At 40.5% G+C, this 25,947-nt stretch overlaps 2 protein-coding genes across 2 annotated transcripts in view; one reads left to right on the forward strand and one right to left on the reverse strand.

Annotated features, from left to right (window-relative positions):
• LOC111142275 (centrosomal protein 83) overlaps positions 1-5,119 on the forward strand; it is a 143,346-nt gene extending 138,227 nt beyond the window's left edge. Inside the window, exons 15-16 of the mRNA XM_022495327.1 lie at positions 3,551-3,740; positions 4,719-5,119. Coding sequence (XP_022351035.1) covers positions 3,551-3,740; positions 4,719-4,823 — 295 coding nt within the window. The 3' untranslated portion in view covers positions 4,824-5,119. The remainder of the gene's footprint in view (positions 1-3,550; positions 3,741-4,718) is intronic.
• An 844-nt stretch (positions 5,120-5,963) lies between these two features.
• The window catches only part of LOC111142060 (plexin C1), a 143,467-nt gene continuing 123,483 nt past the window's right edge, over positions 5,964-25,947 (reverse strand). Inside the window, exons 24-31 of the mRNA XM_022495004.1 lie at positions 18,953-19,007; positions 16,457-16,488; positions 16,254-16,361; positions 14,902-15,065; positions 12,889-13,036; positions 9,969-10,109; positions 9,654-9,728; positions 5,964-8,453 (exon numbers count right to left, since the gene is read on the reverse strand). Coding sequence (XP_022350712.1) covers positions 8,349-8,453; positions 9,654-9,728; positions 9,969-10,109; positions 12,889-13,036; positions 14,902-15,065; positions 16,254-16,361; positions 16,457-16,488; positions 18,953-19,007 — 828 coding nt within the window. The 3' untranslated portion in view covers positions 5,964-8,348. The remainder of the gene's footprint in view (positions 8,454-9,653; positions 9,729-9,968; positions 10,110-12,888; positions 13,037-14,901; positions 15,066-16,253; positions 16,362-16,456; positions 16,489-18,952; positions 19,008-25,947) is intronic.

Genomic DNA, 25,947 nt, shown 5'->3' on the forward strand with positions numbered 1-25,947 from the left:
AGGGGTTGGGGCACTTCTCATATGGCAGTGCTCCCGGCCTGTGAGGTAAGAGAGTCAGCATTTGTTTTGTGCTTTTACATTTTGCTTTATATTTATGTTCTGTGCATTTTTCTATAAGCCTGATATACTTCAGTGAAAGAGTTACAAAACAAATACTTGAAAGGCCTATAGCTACTAAATGAGTTGCAACATTTATACATATTTTTCTATAAAAAACAAAAACAACCTCTTTATAAAAATGAAAAAGTAATTACCTTTGTTTTTATACCACTTTGGCATTATACCCTGATTTTTCCATACTAGAAAATTTTTCCTTTGTACACTTTTAATGTTTTTCTTTTTAATATTTAGAAGGGCATACTTTCAAACTGAGATGCATCCGTAATCTCCCTTAGCTTTCTGGTCCTTTATTGCTTTGGTAGAAATTTATCAATTGTAAGCATGCTTTTAATTTTAAATTTTTGGTTCTTTTATAAAACACATATCTTTTGGAAAAGTAAAGAGCTTGTGATTCCTTATCTGGTGACAGGTAAGCTCATTAGTAAAATTTGACTCCTTCCTTTTTTAGATATTTTATTTGCAGCAATGTAGTTATTGATACACATTTTCTGGTTTGGCATTCACAACAGTTCTGTTCGTCACAATGAGAATCTGAGGTACATCTGTGGCTCAATATCTTTGCATTTTTCAATAAGAATCATATCTACTAATCTTTCCTGCTAGTATTCACTGAAAATACTTATCTCTAAGGAAAATTTCTTTTGTTGAGTGAAATATTCTCGCTGTATTTTGTTCAAAGAGGAGATTTTGTATTAATGTACTTGCTCATATTTTTTTTCTAGAGAAAATCTCTTCATGAAAACAAATTGAAGAGACTACAAGAGAAAGTAGAAGTGTTAGAGGCAAAGAGAGAAGAATTAGAAACGGAAAATCAGGTGTTAAATAGGTAACTGTTTGTATAAATACATATCCCATGTAGTGACTTTGACATTATAGAACTTTGATACTGAGTGTAACACACTTTTTTTTCTTTTTAAAATGTACTTTCTTTGTTTTCTCTGTAATACACTTGTTTTCTTTTATGTTTGAAAGAATTCTAAAACTGTTCGTTGTGCTCCTAATTCATTTCCTTATTATTTTTTTTTAAGATTTATTTATTTATTTGAGAGAGAGAGAGAGAGCATGAGAGGGGAGAAGGTCAGAGGGAGAAGCAGACTCCCAATGGAGCTGGGAGCCTGATGTGGGACTCAATCCCGGGACTCTGGGATCATGACCTGAGTCGAAGGCAGTCGCCCAACCAATTGAGCCACACAGGCGCCCCCTTATTATTTTTTGTTTTTTGGTTGAATGTTCCTTCAAACCAAAAGGTCTTTAACATATGCCAGGCATTTGTGTTATGGTTGGGACTGACAGGAAATGTCCCTGGCTTTGGTAGCCAGGAGTGGTGTGAGTTCTTGCTACTGAGACAAAAGAGTTGTAGCATTGCATAGTTCCAAAAATGTGGCTGGAATTTTGAATCAAGATTTTTGATTTCTTGTTGTAGAAAAATATTACTGGCCCAAAGCTTCAGATTTTTTGTTTACATACAAACACAGCTAATAATCTGCATGATGAGCATGTTTGAGCAGAGATGATTTGCCGTATTAACATATGGTAATGGCCTTGTTGACCCTTTTGATTCAAGGTAATACAAACTTTTCAAATTCAGCTAATTTCAGTGATAGCCTTCAGCACAACGCAGTGTCAGACTCTTCTGTAATGGAAATTGCCTAAAATATCAAGCAGTGATGTTTTGTAATGTGCACCTGTCTTCCTTGGGTGTAATTATTACCAAAATGTGAAAGTTGTTTTTTTAGAACACCTATAGACTGTGGAATTCATGCCTCTTCTTTTTCCTTTCCTTTCTTTTCCTTTCCCTTTCTTTCTTTCCCTCCTTCCCTCTCTCCCTCCCCCTCTTTCTTTCTTTCTTTCTTTCTTTCTTTCTTTCTTTCTTTCTTTCTTTCTTTCAAGAAAGAGAGCACAAGAGTGGGGGGAAAGCAGAGGGAGAGAGAGAATCTTAAGCAGATGGTGCTCAGTTTCACAACCCTGAGATCATGACCTGAGTCAAAATCAAGAGTCAGATGCTTAACAGACTGAGCTATCCAGGGGTCCCAAATTCATGCCAGCTTTAGAATTACTCTGACCCAAAGTAAGAAGCCACCAAATTTATTCTAAAACAAAATTCAATTTACTACCTCTTCTATAACCATTAATTTTGAAATAATATCCATTCAAGATTGGGCACCTATATGGCACTGATCATCTAGAACTTTGAGTGGTTTTGAAAACTGTATTTAATTAGTGGTGTGGTTGATGGTCAGGAAATTCATGTCCAAAAAGGAGATGGTATATAAAGGCGTGAAAAGTTAGCTTTTTTATCCCAGATCCTTTTTCCCTAAAGTTAATGGGTAGCTTTACCTTTGTCATTAGTTACATTTCTTTTTTAAGATTTATTTATTTATTTGAGAGAGTGTATGTGCATGTGTGTGGGTGGAGGGGGGCAGGAGAAAGAGAGAGAAACTTTAGCAGGCTTCTGTTCAGCGCTGAATCCCACGTGGGACTTGATCTCATGACCCTGAGCTGAAACCAAGAGTTGGCTTAACTGACTGTGCTACCCAGACACCCCCATTAGCTACATTTTTAATAATTAGGCTGTAATTCCTGTATTGGGCCATATTTCACCTATAAAAATGACAATTTTGTAAGGTTCAACCTACTATTTTCTCTGTTTCTACTTGACTCCTTTGATAATAAAAGGCACCCTTTTGGTTTAAGGAGTTTTAGTTTCAGGATTCATGGGTTGGTGGAGTGGAGTGGAAATGAAAGTAAAAGTACCAAAAGATTTTTACTCTTCAATTAATTAGCAAATAAAACTTTAAAATGAGTTAATAGTTGGGCTGCCTGGGTGGCTCACTTGGTTAAGCATCTGACTCTTGGTTTTGGCTCTGGTCATGATCTCAGGGTCATGAGATCAAGCCCCTGAGTGGTGCTTCCCACTCAGTGGGGAGTCTGCTGGAGATTCTCTCTCCCTCTTCCCCTGACCTCCCTGCATGTGTGTACACTCAGCTGTGCACTCGCTCTCCCTCTCTCTCTCTCTCTCAAATCTTTTTTAAAAAGATTTGATTTCTTTAATTTACTTATTTCAGAGAGAAGGAGAGGGAGCATGAACGGGGGAGGGACAGAGGGAGAAGCAGATACCGAGCAGGGAGCCCCTGGGATCATTACCTGAGCCAAAGGCAGACGTTTAACAGACTGAGCTACTTAGGCACCCCTAAAATAAATCTTTAAAAAAATAAAAATGAGTTGAAAGCTTGTAGAACTAACAATAATACATCATTAAGATGTCATATTTCTATTTATCTTTCTAGATAGAGTTTTATGTATAAATCATATACAGATAAATCTTACAATTTTGAAGTCCATTTTCTTCCCATTTGAAATTCTGTGAATCATACTGTTCTTCAATAGAGTATAACTATTAAAGAACAGGAACACTTTTTTTCTTTTTAAGACAAAATGTTCCATTTGAAGAATATACAAGGCTTCAAAAAAGACTAAAGGACATACAGAGAAGACATAATGAATTTCGAAGTTTAATTTTGGTTCCTAACATACCTCCAACAGCATCTATCAATCCTGTTACCTTTCAGTCATCAGCCATGGTTCCAGGCATGGACCTATCCTTTCCTCCTCATATGCAGGTATGAGCATTTGAGTTTTTGGTTTTTTTGTTTGTTTTGTTTTAAAAAAAGCACTAACATTTCTGTAAGTTTTTGCCTATTTAAATTCAGAGTTAAAAACTCAAATTTTTCTTTACTGTAGAAATTTGCCGGTAAAAGCAAAGTGGATTTGAATCTATTCTGTCCCTTAGTGATGATGCTAGGAATGAAATCTCATGGACAGTTGAAAAGAAGAAACTTGATTGATGAGTCTTTGAGTGACCTAGAGTTTGCAGCTCACTCCATTACTAACTGCTGCTGAGCGTTTACTAATGCTGTGTACTATGCATTTTCCGTATAATATTTTATTTAATCCTAATGGAAAATATTTTGAGGGAAGGTAATTTTCTAATTTACAGATGAGGAAGCTGAGTCAGAGGTGAAGTAACTTGCCTAAGGTCGTAGCTAATAAGTCACAGAACTGAGTGTCAAACCTAAATCTGTTTGATTCTAAATCCTGGGCTCATTCTACGAATTAGGTCCCTGAGATACTGAAGGAATCAAATTGATGGGATGATTTTCAAAAGATGATGTAATAAGTAATTACATCTTATAATGTTATAAGCACCAAAGATTTTAGTCACTGAACTGAATCTCAGACCAAGTGCTTTGTTTTTAATAAACTACTAAACTCCAGCCTTGTTAGAACATCGGCATGTAAGTACGTCTGGGCCCTGCATTAGTATTTTCCAAATCACTCCCTGGTGAATTTTATATCTAGATAGAAGAACACACTTTGGGATTTGCCAAGGGCTGGTGCCTGAGGCAGAACAGAAGCACGGACTAGTTAGTAGTCTGGCCCGTGATGCTGTCTTCTCAGACTGCTAAAATGGTCATCCTTTCTGTGCCAGATGTTGTGGCCTGAGTGAAAGAGCTACTCAGGCTGTTGCCTACCAGTTATTTTTCCAGCCGTTTTTCTGAGCTTGCTTCACCCCTCCCCATTTTTTCTCTGCTTTTAAGGAGGAACAGCATCAAAGGGAACTCTCTCTACTTCGCAAAAGACTAGAAGAACTAGAAACAACACAAAGGAAACAACTAGAGGAACTTGGATCTCCTGGGGAATGATGTTCTTGGAGAAAAGGCAGATAAAAGGGATGAAATCAGTGTGACTCAATAAAGCTTGAAGTTTTAACATATGTGGCATTTAGATATTGTATTACTGTTTGCCAGAAAATTTGAATGTGCTTCGAGAAAAGGTACTGGCTACATGCTATATTGCATCAGTGTCAGGATTTTAGGGTTATACTAATGACAAGCGAAGCATTAAAACAGCTCAAGAGATATTTAGAATATTTATTGACAACCCTTTGAGAATGTTAAAAAAAAAAAAGGAATCAAGTTTTTAAATTATTTTATTAATTTCACTTCAAAATTTTTTGGCTTTTTTGGCATTTTGCCTAAAATATGCCCATGTTGAATTCCTTCAGCCTCTTTGAGATGGTTGGCAGTAACAGGGTCAGTAAACATTTTCCAGTTTACTATATACAGGAGTTCTAAACCTCTAGTTCTTGAAAAAAGATGGCAATTTAAAAGTCAGCATTAAAAAACAAAACTTGAAGATATCTAAATATTATAAAATGCTACCATTCTAAAAACTGTGTGCACATAATTAAAGAACTTAGTATTTTTCTATATTGTTGTGTGTTTAATTTTATTTTGACCATATAGTGTGTATTTAGCAATGTAGAAGATCTCATTGTTATTTTCTATTCTAACCTAAAGCCACAAAGTACAAATAATTATATCCCATGACCGTATAAAACAAGGGCCATTCATTGTAAAACTTGAATCCCTTGGGGTCCCTTAGAAATATTATTGGTATTTAATGTTGGCTCCTACTGTTGTAGATCTAACCAAGTTATTATAAATGTTTTATTTCTGTGTATCCCTAACCTCTTTTAAAGGAATTCTGCTGCAATAACTTCACGTCAACAAGGCAGAGCTCAAGTCCGCCAAACTAAGTGGAATGTTCATTGTCCAGAAGTCTTCAGGATCAAAAGTCCAGGTAGATAGTGGAGGCCAGGGATGTAACTGAGCAGTCCTTAGCATCATTTAGAAGAAACTAGATGTACTTACTCCATTACAGAGCTGCTTATTCACATATGCGCTGGCACCCAGATACTTTCCATGGAGCTACTTAGAATAAAAACTTTACTATAATAGAACATTTGAAGGGGGAAAAAAAAAAAGACAGTCCACATTTACATCAAAATGTTTATTTTTGGATATAGACATTTAAAACATTCATCTCCAAGTACAGCTTCAATCAGGTATACAATAAGAAATAGACTTTAGATCCCTAATACGGAAAAGGTAACAGAAATAATTTTTAAATGCTGCTGTAGACACTAGTGTTAGAAAAAAAAGTTTATAAATGAATTGTTTGCACCAAAAAAATATGCAAAGAAACTTGAAAATAGAAATTGTTTGCCATTTGTTTCTCTGGTTGCTGTTTAATATAGACCCAGTGACTGATTGTCTTCAGCACACATCTAATTTGGCCATTTACTGCATTTGGCTAATGTGATCCAAAATGTGATCTAGATAGTGCTTTTCACTGGAGGATTGACAAACACGCTACATACATTAGTGAATCTTCACACCACCTCAGTGAGGTAGGTTAGAAATATTATACAGAAATTGAGGCACAAAGAGGTAAGTGACTTGCCCAAAGTTCCCAGCAGCATCGTACTCGGAAGAGGAGGTAGGTCTCCCCATGGGACTCATGTGCCAGAGAGCTGGACAGGGACACCCTCATGTAGCATTTACTGAATACTTAGATAAAGCTGTAGCTGATCCTTTTCTTAGCATTTCTGTACCCTAAAGAAGGGGAAGTCTTTTGGGCAACTCTCCTACCCTTGGCTCTCAACTGTCCTGTTATTCTCTTATGAAAATGCCTTCACATCAAGACTATCGCAGCCTTAGATGGGGACCAGACCTCTCACCTTTATACTTGTAAGTAACCTATTTGGTAGTATTTTTGAGGTGTGTCCATTGGACAGACAATGGTCAAAAGTGACGGGATTAGGAAGGGGCCTATCAGGGTAATAACTGCTTATTTGATCATTCTGCTGAGGTATCACCTCTTACTCTTTGCTAGATACTGAGGAGCAAAAAGAATTTCATTTTTGAAGACAAATTCACACTGATATCCTGATATCCCATATAGTGTTGGTATAAGATTTTAAGGAATATATGATCAGTGTTTTATTTGCTACTTGAAAAAATGTCTTTCCTTAATCTGGGATTCGGAGCACCAAGGGTAAAAGGTGCCACAAGGAAAGTTGAGAGTTGCCAATTACATTTTTTTACTTTTGATTTAATAGAAGGAAAACACAGTGGTATTAAAATTGGTCATGAGCAGCAAAAATTCAGGAATAAAAAACCAGCAATAAAAAGACTACAGTATAACTGGATAGGGAATTCTTTAAAAAGAAAGGCATGAATAAATTGGGTATTTTGAATTCTTTCTCTTGTGAGGAATACTTTCAAAAAGTACATAGTAAGACTAAGATACCAAGTTGTATACTAATATTTTTCAGGCCTTGGGCCTCAAATATATATATTCATATATAATACTCCAGTGTGAACAGCAATTTCATGAAATGTAAAATGTATCTTTTTTTTTTTTTTCTTCTAATCACACACAAGTATTTATAATCACAGGATTCACCAGAAATCTAAAGCAAGGAGACACCAAGTATAGAAATGTAGGATTAGGGGAGGAAGTTACTCTTCTACAGTTAGTTCTAATCAAAGTTTTTAGACAGAAATAAACTAATGGTGTTTTGTTTTGTTTTACAATAGCCAACATGTCCACTATCAAATACATTTAGTATGAAAAAATGAAAAAAGGAACACATCAGGACAAAGTGGGTAAAACGCTGTTGCATTTAAATAAACCTCCTCACTCTCCTTGCTTTAGAGCTCCTTGGTGAGATGGAGGTGAGTTGACGGAGTGTAATTGGCGACCACTGAAAAACACGAGCCCTTTCAACAATGTTGCAACACTGTCAGTTTTTGGTTTAAAAACACACACACACACTCACAAATGCTAAGTGTACACACTACCAAATTCTGTGGTCAGCTTTTCCAAGAACTACTGGGGAAAGTTTCAATGCTGCAGATCCTCGAGGTTGCCCTAACACTCCCGCCTTGTTTCCAAATGACTCATTTCACATTTTCTTGTCATCACTGGCAGTGTCCCTTTTCTGCAGATTGCAGTGTAGTCACGGGTGCTATATAACTGTAGTTTTCAAACAAAACCACTGCTGTGATTGTGCTTAAGTGGAGACTGTAGTTAACAATACTGACACTTGCTTACTGGCCCTGTATTCTCTGTAAACAAGGAGGCTGTTTGCAACAACCACTTCGACTCTATTTACAGAAAGGCTCCCACAGTATATGCACAGGCACAATGGTGGGTATGCTTTCTAAAAGCTGTGCATGTGCCTTGGTCTCTGAAAGACTGTGCTCAAAGTGGAACCTGTGTGCAAACTTTAAAATGAACGACACAGAGTAGCTCAAGCAGCCATTTTGCTCCCAAGTCGTCTGAAGAATTTTGCCAGATTAAGCCAGTCCCCAGAGTGCTTACATCCACTTGCATTTCTTCTTTTCATCAAATAAGACTTTTACATGCAAGAGTTGTTTCTGAGCTTCTTCCAGCCCTCGTTCTCTTTCTAGTTTATTTAGAATCTGTTGACAATTAGAACAGTTATTTTAGACCTTGTGGTTTTAGCATTACAATTCTGGAGTTTTGTTTTGGTTTTTTTTTTTGTTTTGTTTTGTTTTGTTTTTTGGGGGGGTTGCATTCCTGATGCTGTGAGTGGTAAAATCTGTATGAAACAGATGCCAACATTTTCTTCCATCATTTACATACTCACTTTGCAAGTTGTTTTGCTAAGTCATTATCACAGGATCAACAACAGTTTGGCTTAAAATAGAAGCTAGCAAGAAGTACCAACTATTTGCTTACAAATATGGGGCCAGATTTCCAAGGCCCGGTTTTATGCATTATGTCACAGCCATTCCAAGCACAGCAAGCATTCTGGGCAGCCAACATGCAGGCAAGTATTTATTCTTAAATGCAGCAGGCAGGGGCATCCTGGTCAGTTAAGTATTTCCCTCCCCTCCCCTCCTGGGCAGTGTGGTGCCTCCTCTCCCCTCCCCTACCCTCCCCAGTGCTTCCCTTCTAACCCCTGGCCCCTGGAAAGAAGGATGCTTATCATGTTTAAGGAACTCATTGCCTCTACCCTACCTTAGCGCTTCACTTGATCTTCAAGTAGCAAATGGAATTGGTGAGCTATTCTCACCATTGACATGGATAGCCTGTCCCAGCATGACTGAGTGGGGGGGAATCAGGGAAGGGGGAATTAACATATATTTGGAAACAGCGCATCTGATGACTGTGTCTGTGTGAATTCCCAAAGAAAAAAATCCAGATTAAGGAGAATTAATCAAAGGAGAATGGTTTATTGAAATAGTTGCTTAAGTTAGAAATATGTTATACTTTCATATACCTATTGAATACAGAATCTAGGCAACTTAACAAGCTTAGCTTTCATTTTAGCAGATTACAATCAAGCATAAGCTGGCCCTATTTAATAGGACCACTGCTTACTCATCAAAGTTATCCTGAGTCAGTATGGCTACAGACCCCATTAACTCAAATGTAAATTCAGGCTGGTCCGAAGGTGGGCAGCATGATAAAACTAGAAGGGGGCAGCCACGTGCAGGGTCTGGCTTGGTGCCAGGATCCCCCACCTCAGACAGGCTTCCTGGCTTCCCTGTCTGGCCATTAGGGATGCCAGAGCTGTCCTGAAACCTACAGAATGCTTTACACCCAAATCCTGGAGACTAATACCAATTTTTTAAAATGTTATTTAAAAATCTTACCTCATCAAAATATTTTACGATGTATTTGTAGATTTCTGTCAAGGCCACTTCTTCATTAAATTCATTTTCATGTTTCTTAAAGAAAGAGAGTCTTGTTGAGAGATTCTGAAATGACTTTTTAAAAAAGTAAATATTCTCTTATTTCAATTTTTTTTTAAAGAGAGGGAGAGCAAGAATCTTAAAGCCAGGTTCCACGTCCAGCACGGAGCCTGATCCCAGGACCCTGAGATCACAACCTGAGCCAAAATCAAGCCTCGAAAGCTGAACCAACTGAGCCACCAAAGCACCCCTCTTATTTCTGCTTTCTAACAATACCTTAGATTCCTGAGTTAAGAATTCTTCCATTTCCGAAGATGACAATGGAGGCAAATCCCTGATTGCTTTGTAATATGATTTTACTTCCTCTTTGTAGGTTGGGATATCCTTGGCATAGAGAAGTTTATTAGTTGGTGCTTCCTAAAAAAAAGAGCAGCCACGGCCAAGAGTAAAAAACCATGGGGAATTTTATAACAATACCAGTGTAGCTGAACTTCCACCATTATTATCTCCTAGTAACAAAGCTTTCAAAGCTTTTGCATGCAGTGGGCCTTCATAAATGTTGCCTGAATGACTGACTGCTATCCAGATAGTTCTGGTGAGTCACTGTTCTTTTGAGGCGGATTAAATGCTAATATAGTCTGCCTTCCTCTCATAAAAGAACTAAAATTATTATTTTTGCATGATTTTGAGTTACTGTAACAATGGAACTTATTTCTATCATAGTTCATTACTAATGGTTGTAAAAAGCCTGAATTAAAACATTTGCTCTCATCCTCACCCACCAGTGAATTTTGGCATTTATGAAAGACTTGATTGTAGGTCTGATTGAGCCCTTTATATAACCATGAAAGTGGTAAGTAATTGGCGGTGGTGGATTTTTCTGCTTGTCCCTTTTATTAGATTATAAAGCTCTTCTACTGTTCTCAAGGAAGTACACGGTCATTAGTATTGGGGGCTCTGATGTCTGATTTTGCGAAAGTTCCCTGTCAGCTTGCATGTTTTTATGTAATTATAATAGTGATAATATTAAAAATTAAGATTTTATTTTTAAAAGCCATTTTCCACAAAATTTTTGAAATTCCTACTCAGGGAAAATGGGTGAGTTAATGATAGGGCTGATGTCCCAGTACATTTTTCAATGTATTGCGGGCACGAAGAGCCGTATTGGTGGCTGCGTCATTGTGAAGGGTGCCTACACTGAGCTATTACTGAGATGCTTGGCACTGTGGTAGACGTTGAATGTAAAAGGGTAAAGATGACCAGTACCTGCCTTTAAAAGACAAAGGTACACAGTGGTTACTATAATACCAATAATTAATAGCACAGTGTAAAGAGAAACACCATGGAGCTGGACAAATCAGGGATCCTAACAACTTGGAGGGATCTTAACCAAGACCTGCAACCTCTCAGAACACCAATTTGCTCATCTATAAACTGAGGGTAATAATAACTACATTATGTGGTTCTTGTGATGATTAAGTGAAATATAACAAGAACATAGTAATGAGTTAACAGCCATTTTTCTTCCTGTGAATAAAGAAGCATTTTTGTTGCATTGGTCAGATGAAGAACAGGTGTGGGCAGTGTACGGGGAAAGTTCATAGAGTAGTTACATTTAGACTGATCATAGCTTCCTGTAGCTCCTGGTACACATGAGGAAGCTGTATTTGTGGAGTGAATGAATGAATAAGAGTTTTACTGGACAGAGGAGTTATGAGACAGGAAAGGGATATGAAAACAAGTTCATGGTAACTTTGGGAAAAGTAAAAGCTGTAGCATAGAAAGTATATGGAGTTTGCCAGAAAAGAGACTTGACACCCAATCAGGAAGGGCCACATGGCACTGTGAAGATTTTACCTGGCAGGTAATGGGAAGTATTTAAAATTTTTAAGCAGGAGATGGAGAAGATCAGATTTTTGTTTTAGAATGACAACCCAAGACACAGCAAAAAAGGAGAAGGTAGTGGATGAGACAGCAGGGACCAGGAGGCCAGTTCTGAGGCAGTTCTCCCAGGGATGGAGGGATAAGATAGAGTGAAGGGAAAAAAGAGACATTTTGGAGATGGCAATGAGTAGTAACCAATTAGGGGAAGGGAGAAAGAAGGAGGAGTCAAGGATAACACAAAGAATTTTATCTTGAGAGACAAGGTGATGCTAGGAAGACAAAAGCGAAGACAGGTCTGTTTTGCAGAAATGGTGGTGATAGTATAGATTTAGACTAGGAGGCTGAGGCACCTATGAGACACCAACCACATTTCATTCCAGGCACTCTCTCAAACCTTACACTAAAGGGACACTGCTCAGCATTAAAAGATTTTCTGAAAGCCATTAGGTACAGATATTGCTCAGTTTAATATATTTTGGAGTGCCTGAATAAGACCAAAACATCCCTTTCAAAGTTTGCTCTGTATTTTTATCTTTCTTTGATTTCCTGGGGCTTCTGCTCAGCAAAGAAAGCCAAAAGAAAAACAGTATCGATGCTTTGATTATGAATTGACAAACTAGTGGTGATAGAAATCTCAGGCCAGATCATCTTCCCTGTGAGCAATTTGTTATATTCAGATAGACTGAGTGTACAGTTGACCCTTGAACAACACAGTTTTGAACTATGTGAGTCCGCTTTACTCTTTGTGGAGTTTTTTCAACATGGTTCAATACTGTAAATATATTTTCTCTTATGATTTCCTTGATGTTTTCTCTAGCTTTAAGAATACAGTATATAATACATATAAATATATAAAATATGTGTTAGTCAACTGTTTATATTAGCAGCAAAGCTTCCGGTCAGCAGTAGACTACTAATAGTTAAGTCTTGGGGAAGCCAAAAGTTACAGGGTAATTTTCAACTCCATGAAGGATTGGTGCCCATCATCCCCCATTATTCAAGGGTCAACTATATTCAGATGGGATTAATTTAGCTAAGCTGATTTCAGTAGTTTCATAGGTTAGTAGTGTCTGCAGAATGTTTTTCTAGGAAACAAAATTACACTTTGTGGTAAAGGTATTCACAGGCAGAGTTCTGCAGTAGGATGGGGAGAATAATCTATTTTTTTTTAAAACTAGATGAAAAATGAGAGCTTTTAAAGAAAAGCAAATTTTCAGTGACTACCAATGACTCTTTATTGTTTGGATGTTTAAAAGAAAGAATGCTACAGCTCACAGGAGTGCATATAAGAAATACTGAAGCTAGGCCTTACCTTCCCGAGTTGCTGCTCTGTGAGAGAAAATGCGTCCATGAATGCCTGGGCAATCACAGATAAACAGCCGTCTATGTGTGGTGTCTTCTTAATGTCAAAAACAAACTGAGGGTTCTTCAGGATGTTTACCCAGAAGCGAAGAGGAAGGCTGTTCCAAAGAGAAATCTCTTCAGATACAGCCCTTCGTAGGAGGCGGCTGCTCTGTTTATCACAGTTTGTAAACGGGTGTTTTTGCCCTTGTTATTGAAGTACGCAAATCTGCTCTGCCAAATATGCCAAGTGACAGATGGCAGCGTCACTCGGAACAAGAAAGGGTTAAACTGACAAGCACTGCTGAATGGGAGGACTAGAGCAGGAGAAATGCGAAGGTGGCCGCTGACAAGACTAGAATTTTCTCCACATCTAGATTGTGTTAGTTGATGGCTACCCATGAAAACATTTCATCGTGTCTCCAGAACTTGACCTCTTCTCACCCCAAGTGCCACACCCTGACCTAAGGCACGGTTGCCTGGGTTATTAGCCCCCCAGGGGCTCATTAATTCTCAGTTAATTCTCCCACAACACAGAGTAAGATCCTGTCTCTGTGCTCAAAACCCTCTGTGCTGTCCACGGGCCTTGGGATAAAGCCCCTGCACCATCTGGGCCCAGGCTGTCATCTGCGAGCCTTCACCTTATTCCAACTCCACCACAGGCCTCTTCACTGTTCTTCATGCGTATCAGGCAAGCATGCGCCTCAGGACTTTTGCTTTTGTTGTCCATCTTCCAGAAACTATCTTCAACCAGATAGTATCATGGTTTATGCCCTCACCTGTTTCAAGACCTGAATATCATCTCTGTGAGCCTCCTCTGACCACTGCCCTATTACTCTCCATCCTCCTTTCCCATGCTGTCTGCTGTACTAACCTTCTAATAAACTATAATTTACCTATTTATGGTCTCTTCCACCCATTTGAATGCAAGCTGTGTGAGAACATGGATTTTTGTCTATTCAATATTTCCAGCTATATTTCCAGCACCTAACAGCTCAAATATTTGAATATGGACCTTTGAATATAACCTTCCATTATTATCTCAACTCAGGTCTTCCTCCATTGTAAGGCTATTGGGCCTCTCTGTAGCTCTATTGTCCTGACTCCTGCCCCCGCTCAGATGCCACAACCTTCCCAATAAAATGGGAGCTTGAGGCACCCAAGCCTGGTGTAGGAGTGGCAGGACTGGCAAATCAGAGGCTGGGACACAGGATGGGAGTGAGCCAGTATAGGTAGTTGGGACAGACCTGGGTTAAATGGGAGGAGATGAGACCTAGAGCTCTGGAACTTCAGCTTTTAATATTTATTTAAAATGGTCTGCCCACCTTCAGTACTTAGGAGGGCTTGGGATGGCCCTGGAAACTTCTATTACTCCTTAACACCGAGTCTTATTCACAGCTCATGGACAAAGTATTTCAAATAAAGGTAATAAGCCATGTTTCTTTACTGAGAAGAAGTTGAGAATAGAGCTGGATGCCTCGCCTCAGCTTTAGGTAAAATGTTAGAAAACAAAACAAAACACAGTCCTTTGGCAAATTCTCGTAGTATCTAAGTACTGCATTTAATCAAATAAAAATGGAAATATCCAAGCAGAATCAGAGTACCGACAGATAGCCTGATAACTGAAAAATGATTAATCTCTAATGGGAAATCATCATATAATAAAAAACCACAAAATACTGATTTCTTATCTTTTGCTGGTCAAGCTAAATTTAATATTCTATATAAGGTCTTTTCATGCATTAAAGAAAATAAAGTTTGTTTGTTTTATCCTAAAGAATAGGATCTCAGCATAGGAAGAGTTTTGTTTCTTGTTTAAAAATAGTAACAGAGGAAGAATCTGCTCTGACAGGATAGCGCACCAAGCCAAAGGATTCTGATCTAAGAATAATGAATCCTTTTGTGACTATCCATGCCCTCCTTTCAGTTAAGATTCTGTCCCAGATTCTTGAAAATAGTAATATCACCTACTATTTGTTCCCACCTGTTTGTTTTCCAAATATGTACGACATCAGGATCTGTAATTTTTTTGTTTTCAGCCTGGGCATCCAAAAAGTCAAAGAAGTATTTTATAGCGAATGGGGCTCTGCTGTTGGGTAAACTCCAAATGCTTCTAAAAAGTTTCTCAAGCACAGAATGAATTGCCACCTGAAAGACAGAGAAAATCAGACTTGGGAGACTAGAGGGAAAAAAAAAAAAAGATCAGTTTTGAATACAATGGAAAAATAAGATCCTAATTCAGAGAAAATGATGTACAAAACAGAAAAAACAACCTGAAACGAAAATATGTCAAATTATCAAATGAGGCCAACACGCTCACAGTATGGGACAAGGGCCCTGAAAATGCATGCCCAGGATTACATTTGGTTCATCAGCTTCTTGCTGGTAACAACATTGTTCAGTCAACAGAGAGGATATCTTACAAAAATCTCTAGCAGTTGAAATGGCAGTTGTAGGGCTGTATACATAAACCAAGAAGCCATGGATGTTTAGTTTTAATAGTTATGTTCAGCCTGGAAAAAATGTTGCTCAGTTCCCAGAATTTTTTCGTTGCGTGTATTTCCATCATAGGTTTTTATTATGTACTTTCCAAAGCATTTGAGTATTTTACAAAAGCCAAATAGGCAGAGCTCTGTGAGACATGAGAAAATCAAGAGGCTCTGGCTGTCCTCTACCAACTAAACAAATCTACTGAGCTCTAAGCACACCTTCTGTTATACTCTGAAGAAGCAGGCCCACCCGGAGACCAGGGCCAGGTGTACATAATAGCGTTTATATTGCTAGTCATTTCAAGGTGGGAAAAAAGGATCACCACAGACTTCGGCTAATCCCACTACAAACCAGATAAAGTAAAATTTGCTTCTGATTTAGCATTCCGCTGGCTTTTACGCCTGACACTTTTATAGATGAACAGCAATCTCGACTTTAAAATGAAGAAAAAAAAAAGATTTACTAGGTTTATAGACACTGACCCCGCCCTTCATTTATCTGCAATTCAGAGTGGGAGTTTTATCACTCATCTATAATAAGTAAACAAAAAGGAATAATTATGCTATCAACCTAAAAAATAACAATAGTGAGATGGTGGGTAAAGGGACTGGGAACAATATGAAATCCCTGATTGAAGATACAACAGTCAAAATTTGTAAAGTGCTGTTATCTTCGTGGTTTATAAGAAAGAGGAGGGTAGGAAGTGTTTACAATTTAAACGTTCATTTTGCTTTGCTAGAAGGCACAAGGGATTTGTAACATTTTCACACTTCAGTGGAAATTAAGTCAAACACATCATACACCCCCAAGGTAGCCATAAAAGCACTCCCAGAACAGTAAGTGTACCTTGGTTGACAGCAGCTTTGTGAGATACATTTCTTTTACTTTGAACTTGTGCTTCCCTCGATGTCTTTTTCCTTGCACATCTTGGAATGCTTCTGAATCTGGTAAAATCTAATGGGAAGACAGTAGAAGCGTTACCCAAGGAGACCGTTTCTGCTACAGAAGGCATCCAACTCAGGGGCAAGCACAAGAAAGACTGAGCTCACCAAATGGCAGTGGTCTTCTGAGTATTCCACATCTGAATGCCGGAGAAAGGGAGAGAAAACGGTCTATTAAAAAAACAACCACGGGCTAATTGGCCTCTCATAAAACGCCCCATTTGTGCTATAAACAGAAGAGGTTACTTGAGCTCTTCATAGGTACATTTTTTTTTCACCCTGCTGCATCTCAAGACCTTAACAACGTGAAGACAGAACGGGCCAGGGCCTGGAGTAGGAAGCAGGTTCCCAATAGGCTGAATGGTCCCTTGCTGGGGGCGGGGATAGGAGAGGTTCAAGCCTTCTCCTTTAGCAAATGTACCCATGGCACCTACTGAGTGCCAGAGGCTTCTAGGCAAAGAGCAATGATAAGACAGACCTAGTTCCCACCCCACCCCCAATGGAGTTTACATCCTAGCCAATGAGGGACTTTCAATGGTTAATTATACAATTAATTACATAACTAGAATTGTGATAAGGCTTGTGAAGAAGTATATGCTAAGAAAGTAACTAAGGAGGGTCCCCCTACTCTGAGAGGTTTCTCAGAAGAAAGAATGTTGGAGCTGAACCTAAATGAATGACTGGAGTTAGCCTGGCAAATGGAGGAAACCCAAAGACAGGAGGAATGCACCCCTTCTGGGATCGGAAAGAAGGACAATGAGTTGGAGCTCCTAGAGCAAGTGCAAGAGTGGCACAGAGTGGGGAGAGTCCTGAAAGAAATGTGGCAGTGAAGGGAGTGGTGAATTGGGGGAAAAGAGGGATTAAGGCACTAGGTTTTCTGTACTGAAGATGAGGGAGACTAGAACACCTTGAAACACTGAGGGAAAAACTGCAATAGGTGAGGAGGTATAGAAAGTTCAGATGAGAGATAATTATCTGTGGTGTAAGAATGTATAGCAGGTTGGAAAGGATGGGATCAAAGGCACAGGTGAGAGACTGGCCTTGGGGGAGAGGAGGCACAGCTCTGGGATGCCAGGGAAGGCACGGAGGAAAAACCGGGCAGACACAGGAGGGGTGGGAGGTTTGGTGCTGGACGTTGACAAGAGTTCTGATTCCAGTTTTCTCTGTGAGGTATGGGATCAAGTCAGCTTGTGATAGAGCTGTGTGGGTCAGAGCTTTGAGGAGAGAAGGCAGAATTCTGGAGAACACAGAGTGAGCTACCTAGAGAAACACAGTGGAGGCAGGCTGCACTGAGGGTCCTGGTCGTGTTGGGCACCAGGAATTTACAGTGACTCCAACTGTACTTTCCTCCAGTGGCTGCCTGGGTATAGGTTCAGAAATGGCCAGTAGTTGGGTTCATCCAGGGCTGGGGTTGTGACTGAGAGGGTGGTGAAAGGGGACAGGCCCAGGAGGTTTGAAGGATTAGCAGGGAAGTGATCAAAATGATGACTCTCAGCTGAATTGGACAGAGAAGCAGCAGAGGCATTGACTGCTCTGAGGTCCCATGAAGAGATCCAAATGCAAGATCCCCAAACAGTAAGCTCTACAAAAGGCCTGATCTTTGAAGCTTAAAATACAAAGCCCTTCCACTTTTTAGAAGGACACCAATTCCCCTCTGCCAGAATGACAGTCACCTTCTGGAAGATGCCTTCTGTCACTATAGCCAGATATAATGATGAACTCCGGGGGGGGGGGGTGTCCCTAAAAGGGTATTCTACAAGCTACCAAATTATCCTTTCTATTTAATTGGAGTCCCTGCATTCCCTATTTGCACTGACTAGGACTTGGGACCTACCAGGCTGCTCTTAGTATTCAATCTAGAAATCAGGAAGCCTCCCCTCCAGTTGTGTGTGTGTGTGTGTGTGTGTGTGTGTGTGTGTGTGTATGTATATATATGAGAAGTCCTGTTGATGAGGCCCGGAACCCTTCTAAGAGCTGAACTGACTGTCTTGGCAGGGGTTTATTTTCTCTGGAGACAAACCTGGGCTAGGATCTAGGGATTTTCTCAAGGCACCATCACAGTGTTTTCCTGTCCGGAGGTGGTAGGGAAGTGGTAGAGAGTATAGAGACTAGTTTATAGACTTTCCCATAAAATCTCCCCCTTTAGTTTGCCTCACTCACTTTCTGGGAATCTTGCAGAGGCTATCAAAGGAGATTTGGATTTCTAAGTGGATTATCTTGTTTGTTCAGCACTTGCAGGGCTGTGTGATTATCTACAAGCTTCCCCCTCATTTTGCCAGAGGAGTCTCCTCTCTTAGCCCCCATCCTACTGAGAAGTTGGCACAGAGTGAGGAAGGCTAAGATTCTGTCCTGAGTTTAGGGTTGTCGAAGGCAGCAACTTCCTTAGTGCTGGGCTGTTCCAGTCAACCACTGGTTACTGTTTCCTGTCCTCCTCACATGGCTCACATTCTTCAGAATAGAAACACATTAAAATGGCTTTTCTCCGATTTCAGAGAATTATGTAGCAACAACTCAATCTCGCTTGTGTGACGATACATCAGAGAGGCAAAAAGCAATATTTTATAAAGGTGGGTGAGGACAAAAGGTGAACATTATATTGGTTACCTGAAGGAAAATTTGCTATCTTCTTAAAGACCTTTATAGTGGATCCATTTGATATCTGAAAGCAAAGATAAAAAATATATGAGTTTTCAAAATTTAATGTATTTCTCAACTTCATTCATGAATTAGATAGCTGGATGGATCTTGCATTCTCTCACTTACTAAATATTTATCAAGAATTTCTACATTCTGGGCACTGTCCTGGAGGCTGGGGCTATAATGATGACCAAAACACTATCTCTGCCCTCAATGAGCTCACAGTCCTGTGAAGGAGACGGACAAGGCAGTGAGGTGTAGTGAGGCTGGGAGGGGCAGGCCAAGACACTGTAGGACCAATGGGACGTGGGCCAGCCCTGGAGGAGGGGAAGACAAGGCTGTGCTAGGATGCACCCTGGCCTCTCAGGGGTCAAGAGAGGCTTGGGCCACTAACTTTTTGAGGTTCCTACTATTTTAAGAAATGCTGAAACAGGTGTTCAAAAACTTATCTAAAGCAGGTATCTAATCCTAGGACAGCAATTTCACATCTAGTATATACCCAACAGAAAGAAGTACATATCCTGAGAGTTAACTATTTGTAATTGCCCCATATTGGAAACAACCAAGTATCATCAATGATGAAGTACTTTGGGGTATGTCCGTACCATAGAATATAGAACAATGAAGTGAACAAATTATTTGTATATATACAGTATATACATACTGTATGGGTAGACCTCACGATGATAACGTGAAGTAAAGGAAGCCACACAAAAGAAAATGTACTGTGTGATTCCATTCACATAAAGCTAAAAAGAAAATAAATGAACACAAAAACAGTCAAACTATGATGTCAGATGTTTGCAGGAGAGGAGTTAGTGGTAGGGAGGGGACTTCTGAAGAACCTGTAATGTTCTCCTTCTTGACCTGAGTGGCACTTACAGGAAGTGCTCACTCTGTGACCATTTGTCCAGCAGTATACTTAGGATTTGTTGTCTTTTCTGCAGCAATATCATATTTTTAAAAAGAAGCTTGTAAAGTCATAAAAATTGCATATACTTTTAAATAAAAACTTTAACTTTTAAGTATGACTTACAGGAAAGCACTAAACATTCACTAAGTATGCAGCTCAGTAAATGTTCATGTACATATATACCTACATAAACACTACGCACGTGAAGATATGAAATATTTTAAGGTCCCAAGAAGTACCCCCGTTTTCCCTTCCCAGTCAGTAACCACTGCATCCTCAGGTAGAGGTAATCACTAGTCGACTTCCACCTGCTCTTGAACTTCATATAAATGGAATCATATAATCCAGCTGACCCTAGAATAACATGGGGGTTAGGGGTACCCCCCCACCATGCACAGTTGAAACTCCACATATAACTTTTAATTCCCCCAAAACTTAACTGCTAATAGCCCGACAGGAAGCCTTACCAAGACCAGTCAATTAACACATATTTTGTATGTTTTGTGTATTATATACTGCATTCGTGCAATAAAGCTAGAGAAAAAAATAGTAAGATCATAAAAGAAGATACATTTATAGTACTATACTGTATTTATTGAAAAAATCTGCATGCAAGTAGACCTGTGGAGTTCCGACCTGCATTGTTCAAAGGTCAACTGTTATATTCTTATGTCTGGCTTCTTAGGGTCAATAAAAGGTCTGTGATGTTTATCCACATTGTTGTAGCCACCAGTAGTTCTTTCTTTTAAAATTACTTTGTATTATTGCATTTATGAATCTACTACAAAAAAATTCCCATACAATAAAAAGATAGAAGTATTGATACATGTCAGCATAAACCTCAACATTATGCTAAGTGAAAGAAGCCAGTCACAAAAGACCACATAGTGTACAATCCTATTTATATAAAATGTCCAGAATAGACAGATTTATACATACAGAAAGTAGATTACTTGTTGCCTAAAGCAGGGGTTGGAAGACTGAAGAGCGACTGCTAATGAATTCAAGGTTTCTTTTTGGGGTGATGAAAATGTTCTAAAATTAGATTGTGGTGATGATTACACAACTCTGTAAATGCACCAAAAACCATTGAATTGTACATTCTAGAAGGTGACCTTTATGGTATATAAATTATCTCAATATAGAGCTGCTAAAAAAAAGTGCCACAGATTTTAAGTGCACACGTTTGACAAATAAATGCTTTTACCACACTGACACACTATTGTAATGCCCATGCGTACTCTCCTTCGTCAATAAAGTCAAGCGTTCTCACCTGAGGCCTTTTGGGACTGTGCAACACAGAGCCAAATGGCCCTCCGGTGCAGCCCTCCCCTACAACCAACCAGGAGAAGAAGCCCCTTTCAGGCCAAGGGGACTAGTCGCTAAGATGCAGAGGGCAGGCCTCACTGTTCTGAGGGGCTAGTTCATAAAAATTTAAGACAAGGGGGCTTGAGGAAGAGGCAGGTCAGGGATACACAAATCCTTGCCTTCATTCTGGGATTGTGGAGGGAGGATTAACGCTGTTGTTTTGGAACATGGTCAGCTAAGTGCTTTTCCCATCCATTCTCAAGTTCTCAGTCTTTTAATTCTAATACTACTTTGGATCCAGCCTTCCCCAGTTTGGGAGAAAGGAGAAACCTAGAATTTCTCTACTGGGCTGCTGCACATTGGTTATCAGAATGTACAAACCTGTTTAGCAAGCACCGAAGGATTAAAGCCGAATCCCCTTCAGGTCGCACCACAGAGGAAGGAACACAGGGCAGAGCCAACCCTGCACAGACGCCCCGACTGCAGCTGTCCAGCCAGCCGTGTCTAACCAGCTGCTACACTGAGGCCAGAGGCCGCCAACCGCTGGTGTTCACGGCATCTTAGAGGGAGGGGGAGTTCTAGGTGCGGGGGCTGGCTGGGCCATCAGGCCTCCGACAAGTGTCTCCAGCGTGGGTTCTGAACTCTTATTGAATTCTGCTCTGCTGTTATTGCCAAACATCCTCTCCTTTCCCCTTGAGCCATTCATTGTTTCCTGGTTGATTTTTTCCATTCTCTTCCATATTTGATGCAATTAAAGTAAACACTCTGCTCCGGCACCCCCTTAGCAACACTCAGACACCAAGTTTATGAGACCGTTTGAACAGCGTTATAAAATTCCTCCCCAGGAAGAGCTGGATAGGCTCTGTTTCTAAGCCAATAAATATCTTTTTATAAAAGGAAGCTGGTGATTCATTCTGGGTAATTGTCAAAGAATGAATCCCAAATGGATCCTGTTGAGTGTTGAGCCAATACTCCACTACTGTCAGACGCTTTGTGTGGCTAAGCGTGAGCACCCTCACCCTGTAAGCACAAACACCCCGGATGGGCCTTCCGATAAGGAGCGCTGCCAGAAGTTCAAACGTCTTCTCAAGAGCTGGCAACGACTCGCTGCTGGCACTGAGCTCAGGCATTAGGAGAGCGCAGACGCAGCTTGTACCAAGGAAATTTTACTCTGAAATTATCTCCCAAGAGCAAGTGTAAAGCATTTTATTAGTGGATGAGTTGTGTGTGTGTGTGTGTGTGTGAGCCTGCATGTATGAGTGTATTTCTAACTTGCACAGCTGCTCCAGGGCTGGAACATTTCCCCCCATGTGACACTTTACCGCCATTGTGAGACAGAAACTAGTTTATTTACAGATGTTGGGGAGGGGGGGGGTGGGGGGGGGAAGGTTTCCATTTTCTATTTTGCACAAGTCAGCTGCTGCTGAGTTAAGGACAGAAATGTCTTTTTGAAAGGGGCCACAGAATCTAAAGTGTTAAAAATATGATGCTGTTTGTTCCATCTGAGGAGCTCCAAATGCTTTCCTAAGAGTGACTCATTAATCCTCCTGTACTCCTGTGAGGCAGGGAGCATCCTCTGGGCCCCTACTTTAGGAATGAAAACCAAATTAAATCAAAGAAAGATTAATGTCACTAGATGGATCTGCAGCAGGAATGTTTCCCCAGCCCAGAGCAGAACTGGTAACACAGGGCTATTTCAAATTAAATTCCTTCCAGCCTCACGGTGCTCCAGGATTCAATGAGACAAGAAGGCTCTACCCCTTCGGTGATGACTGGCCCATGTTGGAACAGGGTGGAGAAAACTAGAGACTCCTCCAGCAGCAGCATTAGGAATTGTGACCACACAGGGCTAAAAGGACTCATGTCAACAATTTCAAGTCACTCCTGAAATAAACAGAAGGTATACCTCCTCCAAAGCATGTGCAATGAAGGTTTTCTTGTTGTAAAATATTTCTCTGCAGCGTAAGTTGAAGAAAATTCCATAAAAATAGATTTTCTAGATATATAAGGTTGAACTTGGATTTAACCTTATAAATCTGCCATTTTTGTAGGTAAAAATGGTCAAATATTGACCATTTCATATTGTTTAGCCTAAGAGAAAAGCTAGAATTTTAGCCTAAGAATTTTATGGAAAATTATGAAATTTTGTGATACTTTTTTTCTTAAAGAAAAAAAAATTGAAAACACAATAATCAATACAAATCACCATGTGGAAACCCCTATTGGTATCTCTCATTCCTAAAATGATATTCTATGGAAAACAGAGATCTATTCAACTAGTGTTGCCCCCGCAACCACTCATCAATTCTGTTCTCCCCGTCTTCCGCTTTGGCTCTTCCCACTCACACCCCAAGGCTGGAGGCAAATGAAAAAGGAATCTAATTTCTCGGGGCCAAAGGGATAACCTTACTCAGTCCATGAGCAAAGGAGGCTCAGGGATCATCAGAGTATTTAGAAAGGACCCATCAGAAAATTCTCAACACACATATCACACACGTGGCTTTTGACACCCAGGACAGAACACTAAAGGATTTTCTTGCAACTAGTTAAAATGCCAGTAGGGCTCCTGCTTCTTCTTTGGTACTTGGAATTAAGCCTGGGCTAGTAGCAAACTCCCACTGAGGATTATTAGAGAGAACCCTAACCTCATCCTCTGGGAGCTAGCTTGGCCTCCAAGAGGGTGCCTGAGTTTGGGAACCTAAGCACTCCCCTGCTTTTCTCGGGCTGGAGTTGTGAGCTCTTTGATGCCTGAAAGAGGCCTTCTATCTGAGGGAGGCAACCACTGTGCTCTCCAAGGACTGCTGGCCTTTAATGAATCTAAGGTAGAATTAGAAATAAGGAACCATTCTGATAAACTCAATGACACGAGGTCTGTCAGAAGATTTGATAAACTCACTGACACGAGGTCTGTCAGAAGATTTTAAGAGATGTTACCTTCTTGACTTTGACATCGGAGACAGAAACTACCAGCATTTCTCATGACGCGGTCCAGTTTCCTAGCCAAGGCTGCCTTCAAGGCCGGGGCCACGGGCTACAATCCTGCTTCCAAGCAAGGACAGGGTACAAGTGATTCCTTTTGCATTGGTTTCTAGCCTTGGAGCATCCGTGAGAAGAGTTATGAGAATTTGGTCAAGTTCCTCAGCCTCCCTGTCCCCTGGCATGGGAATGATAGGATCTACCTTGCCCGGCTGTAGCGAGGACTAAAACAGTTGCCGTTTGTAAGAGCTGCTGGAACAGTGCCCAGTGGGTAGGAAGCGCTCCCCTCATGTTAAATAAATAAACAAACAAATCAATCTCTGAAGTCACCCATGCTGTGAGAGACCTTTAGTCAAATCCCTTTTACCTCAGTGTCACGGATGACACACCTGACCGGAAGGACCCCTGATTTTACCTAGCAGACACTTTGGAACATTCCATGAGCTTTAAATGTCATCTGAATGACAACGGTGGCATTAGCAGAGACCGCGGTGGCATTAGCACAGGCCTGTTGCGAGAATATTCTTCAACACCACAGTGGTTAGTCGTCTTTTCTGTCCTCAGACTCTCGCAGTTCAGAATGAGACGTGCGATGTGCAGAGAACATTTCCTGCCGGACACAACACCTGTTCCGCACCCTTGATGCCACCCTCTAGCAGGGTGTGAGGGCCGTGACACTATCCAGCGAAAGGTCACATGGGGGTGCAGGGGAGGGGAAGAGAGAGCCTGGACTCAGAGACACACCCCCCCCCCACAACTCCTCAGCTCCAGAACACACCGAAGTTTCCTTCATTGTAAATGACACACAGCGATGGCCAGTTAAGGAACCGCTTGGGGAAGATGTAATTATAGGGGAGAAAGATGCCTCTGGCTTAGTGTGTTTGTAGAGACGCTGGTTTTACCCCTTGTTTGCATGGGACAGAATGAGACCACAGCAGACATCTGCCCTCCTCTGTGCTCATCTGATGGAAAAGGAGGGTCAGAAGAGCACCTTCGCCGTCGTGAACGTGATCGGCGCTCATGCATGCGAACAGTGCTGTGGTCCCTGTAGAAAGCAATCCTGCCCATGTCCGGGGTTGGCGAGGACGCCATCCTACAGAGGACAGAGCACGGCCAGCAACTGGGGGCTGTGGAGATTGCATCTGGCCCCCGAGATGCTGTATTTTTGCTGTGTCTTCAGATCCCCTCCAGAAACCCGTTCTTCAAATATTTGGACAGTAAATCATTCAGAGACCAGCTACACTCTATTTGCCCTAAGGACAGAAGAGGCAAGAAGAAACAGGCTCCCACTCCAGCAACAGGACTTTGTTTAGATAGGAGGAGGAACTGGCCGTCACTAAAGATTAACTTTAAAACCTAACTAATTTGGGCTAATTGGAGGGAGATGAGTCTGAATCACTTAAAATTCTGAGTTAGACCCTATTTTTAAATGAAATATAGTTTTTTGCTTTCAAGCACTTACAGTGACTCAAACTAGGGTGCTTTAGTAAATGAATAAGAGTGGTAATTAGCATCTTGTCTCTTCAGAAGGAAAAGCCAGCTCTAGGAGAAAATTTTTTAACGAAAGGGCAAAAGTAAGCGTCAGCCTACCCCTGTCAAATTACTCCAGATTTTAAATCTGCGGGGGAACTACTAAACGGAGTACAGATTTAGGCGGCCAAGGGTGATGGAGGATACTTTTTTCTGAGCAGTCTTTGAAAAACAGGGCATTTGAGATGGTCCAGGCATAGAGAGCACAGGGCCAATGACCTCCCCAGTTTCCTTC

This window comes from Enhydra lutris, unplaced genomic scaffold (assembly GCF_002288905.1).
Source record: "Enhydra lutris kenyoni isolate GAN:26980312 unplaced genomic scaffold, ASM228890v2 scaffoldscaffold7, whole genome shotgun sequence".
Classification (NCBI taxonomy): domain Eukaryota; kingdom Metazoa; phylum Chordata; class Mammalia; order Carnivora; family Mustelidae; genus Enhydra; species Enhydra lutris.